Source organism: Nomascus leucogenys, chromosome 15, assembly GCF_006542625.1.
Source record: "Nomascus leucogenys isolate Asia chromosome 15, Asia_NLE_v1, whole genome shotgun sequence".
In the NCBI taxonomy this organism is placed as follows: domain Eukaryota; kingdom Metazoa; phylum Chordata; class Mammalia; order Primates; family Hylobatidae; genus Nomascus; species Nomascus leucogenys.
Genome location: NC_044395.1, coordinates 65,984,250 through 65,988,542, shown reverse-complemented (window position 1 = coordinate 65,988,542; position 4,293 = coordinate 65,984,250). Strand labels below are relative to the sequence as shown.

Here is a 4,293-nt window from a genome sequence, read left to right as displayed (position 1 = left end):
TTCCATGGTGTATATGTGCCACATTTTCTTAATCCAGTCTATCATTAATGGACATTTGGGTTGGTTCCAAGTCTCTGCTATTATGAATAGATGCTAGAGAGGATGTGGAGAAATAGGAATGCTTTTACACTGTTGGTGGGAGTGTAAATTAGTTCAACCATTATGGAAGACAGTATGGCGATTCCTTAAGGATCTAGAACTAGAAATACCATTTGACACAGCAATCCCATTACTGGGTATTTACCCAAAGGTTTATAAATCATGCTACTCTAAAGACACATGCACATGTATGTTTATTAAACAAATTTTTTTAAGTCTATAGTGCAATGTCTCCAAAAATAACAATTATTTATTTATTTATTTTTAAATTTTACTTTTAAGTTCCGGGATACATAACAATTTATACATTTTGAGAAATTGTACGTTTGGCCAGCACCCCTTACATTGCCTCATACAGCAATGAGGATGGTCTGGGTATGCTTTTCAAGGTACCCCTGAACCTGGGGGACTGTCCCCATGACAGTTCGAGGGCGATATACAGGGGCAAGTGACAAAAAGACTTTGGCTCAAACAGAATTTACAAAACAGCTTGGAAAGTCTGGGACAGGCAAAGGGGGACAGAGATATAGGTGGACCCCAGATATAGGTGGCTTTGAATTTTTACATACTCTACATACAAGTATTTGTTTTGAGCAAACCTATATCTTATTCTCTGGCATGATGGTCAAGATTCCAGTTTAGATCTAGACTTATAAAGTCTGAGCCCTATTTCTCCCAGTCTGTTATAAATCTTGAGAAATTTATCAGTGTGCTGTATTCAGGAGACCCATCTCATGTGCACAGACACACATAGGCTCCAAATAAAGGGATGGAGGAAGATTTACCAAGCAAATGGAAAACAAAAAAAGGCAGGGATTGCAATCCTAGTCTCTGATAAAACAGACTTTAAACCAACAAAGATCAAAAGAGACAAAGAAGGCCATTACATAATGGTAAAGGGATCAATTCAACAAGAAGAGCTAACTATCCTAAATATATATGCACCCAATACAGGAGCACCCAGATTCATAAAGCAAGTCCTTAGAGACCTACAAAGAGACTTAGACTCCTACACAATAATAATGGGAGACTTTAACACTCCACTGTCAACAATAAACAGATCAATGAGACAGAAAGTTAACAAAGATATCCAGGAATTGAACTCAGCTCTGCACCAAGTAGACCTAATAGACATCTACAGAACTCTCCACCCCAAATCAACAGAATATACATTCTTCTCAGCACCACATCGCACTTATTCCAAAATTGACCACATAATTGGAATTAAAGCACTCCTCAGCAAATGTAAGAGAAATTTAGAAAAAGACAAGGCCTTTTGGGGATCTCGAAGAAATTCTTTTTAGGAATCTTTTTTTTTTTTTTTCTAGCGAATGAGACATGTGTTAGTTCCAAGAGGTGATGGGTATTTAAATGCATCCTTTTCTTGCCCAAGTGTTTCTCTTTTGAAGGCAGTAAGAACTGAGGCTTTCAAACAAAGCACAGACAACTGAGTTTAGTGAAAAAGTGTTGGGTAAGAACAAAATGAGCTTTGTGCCATCGATTCTGAGATTGATAGTGATCACCAAAAATCTCAACGAGTGGAATAAACTCAGGTAAGATGAATAGAGACAGTGGGGCTCACACAGTATCCACTGTAGCAGGGCCACCTCTATGGCCTCAAGGTAGTCAATAGGGCTCTATCTGGGCGTTTAGAATATTGTTAATCAGTTAATGAGTCTGCTGCCTTTGAATAATGACATTTATTTGCTACTTTCTTCAGGAATATTTTATTAAACGCCTACTCTGCACCAAGCACAGAGATGCTAGAGATAGTGTGGGGTTCATGGCTGACTTTATGAAAAACTCCTCTTCTAGGACAGAGGTTGGCAAACTATAGCCTGGAAACCAACATCTGCTCGCGACCCATTTTTGTAAACAAAGGTTTACTGGAACACACCACACTCACACATTTATGTGTTGACTATGGTTACTTTCACACTACAATGGTTGAATTGATCTGCTGCAACAGACAGTATAGGCCACAATTTCTCAAAATTTTGTGATCTGACTGTTTAAAGAAAAAAAGTTTGCTAACTTCTTGTCTAGGAGAAACCTACACTAAAGATAATAAATTAAATTATAAATGTACAATTGGCCAGTAGATTAACTTCCCACCCAAGCTCTTGTGGTAACTGACCTAGATTCAAAGCTAACTTCAAAGCAATACATAAATCGCTATAGGCTTGCAAACTCTACTGACTTCCTACTCTGAGGAGTTGGCCAAGTGGCTAACCAGAGGTTTAAAAAGGACCTGTGGAAAAGTTTAAACTAATCGGCTGTTAGTTCTATAGAACTGAAGAGCAAGAATTACTATAATATTACTTGTCATGATGATTTTCCCTTAGCAGATGCTACTTTCAAGAAAAATATTGATTCTTTTTTTTTTTTTTTTTGAGACAGTCTCGCTCTGACACCCAGGCTGGAGTGCAGTGGTGTGATCTCAGCTCACTGCAAAACCCAACTCCTGGGTTCAAGCAATTCTTCTTCCTCTGCCTTCTGAGTAGCTGGGACTATAGGCATGCTCTACCATGCCTGGCTAATGGGTTTTTTTTTTTGTATTTTTAGTAGAAAAGGGGTTCCACCATGTCATCCAGGCTGGTCTTGAACTCCTGATCTCAAGCAATCCACCTGCCTCAGCCTCCCAAAGTGCTAGGATTATAGGTGTGAGTCACCACACCTGGCCAAGAAAAATATTGATTCTTAAAAAACAGTTACACATGCAACTAGTATGTTCCACCCCATTTTGAATGACGTAAGTACGAAAAACAACAGAGTAACATCATGTCATGTTGCAACATATTATTTATTAAAAGAGTTGAAATTACTCTAGTTTATAATCAAACCTAATCACCCTGGTATCCAATAGTCCCATCCAAAAGCCTTGTATGTAATAATAACATTTGTTTTGATTGTTATCATCTGCAGAGAGTAGATTGCCTTCCCAATGGAGACCATATTAACCAGCCCATAGTGCTGGCTTCAGGGAACAGCTCTTCTCATCCTGTGTCCCTCATCCTGCTTGGAATCCCAGGCCTCGAGAGTTTCCAGTTTTGGATTGCCTTTCCGTTCTGTGCCATGTATGCTGTGGCTATTGTTGGAAATATCACTCTCCTCCACGCAATCAGAATTGACCACACCCTGCATGAGCCCATGTACCTCTTTCTGGCCATGCTGGCCATCACTGACCTGGTCCTCTCCTCCTCCACTCAACCTAAGATGTTGGCCATATTCTGGTTTCATGCTCATGAGACTGAGTACCATGCCTGCCTCATCCAGGTGTTCTTCATCCATGCCTTTTCTTCTGTGGAGTCTGGGGTGCTCATGGCTATGCCCTGGACCACTAAGTGCTTATCTGCTTCCCACTCCGACACTCTAGCGTCCTGACCCCATCAGTCGTGATCAAACTGGGGACCATCGTGATGCTGAGAGGGCTGCTGTGGGTGAGCCCCTTCTGCTTCATGGTGTCTAGGATGCCCTTCTGCCAACACCAAGCCATTCCCCAGTCATACTGTGAGCACATGGCTGTGCTGAAGTTGGTGTGTGCTGATACAAGCATAAATCGTGGGTATGGGCTCTTTGTGGCCTTCTCAGTGGCTGGCTTTGATATGATTGTCATTGGTATGTCATACATGATGATTTTGAGAGCTGTGCTTCAGTTGCCCTCAGGTGAAGCCCACCTCAAAGCTTTTAGCATATGTGCCTCCCATATCTGTGTCATCTTGGCTCTTTATATCCCAGCCCTTTTTTCTTTCCTCACCCACCGCTTTGGCCATCATGTGCCCCAAGTTGTACACATCCTGTTTGCTAATCTCTATCTACTGATACCTCCCATGCTCAACCCCATCATTTACGGAGTTAGAACCAAACAGATCAGGGACAGGGTTATCCAAGGATGTTGTGGAAACGTCCCCTGAGCAAAGGATCAGTGTATCCCCATCACTTACGTTGCCCCACTAATGTGGGGACATTAATGAACATTTGACAGGCAATTACTTATTATCACTAAGTCAGCTCTGTAAATAACTGGCTCAGAGGTAAGCAACCCTCTAGAGGCAAGAGAAACAATTTTCAGGGTACCTAGAAAAGACATACCTGAGAGATGTGATGGATAAGAACAACTTTGTTGACTACATATTCATCATAACATGGAAATAAAAGTAGTTTTACCTATTAAATCAGTGAATATTTTAAAAG

General features: G+C 40.8%; 1 protein-coding gene across 1 annotated transcript; it reads left to right on the top strand.

Moving 5' to 3' along the window:
• Positions 1 to 459: 459 nt before the first annotated feature.
• On the top strand, positions 460 to 4,013 carry LOC100604027 (olfactory receptor 52R1). Its single transcript, XM_012503975.2, is given in 3 exon segments — positions 460 to 474; positions 3,025 to 3,427; positions 3,430 to 4,013. Coding segments are annotated over 3 exon segments (1,002 nt in total).
• The last annotated feature ends 280 nt before the right edge of the window (positions 4,014 to 4,293 follow it).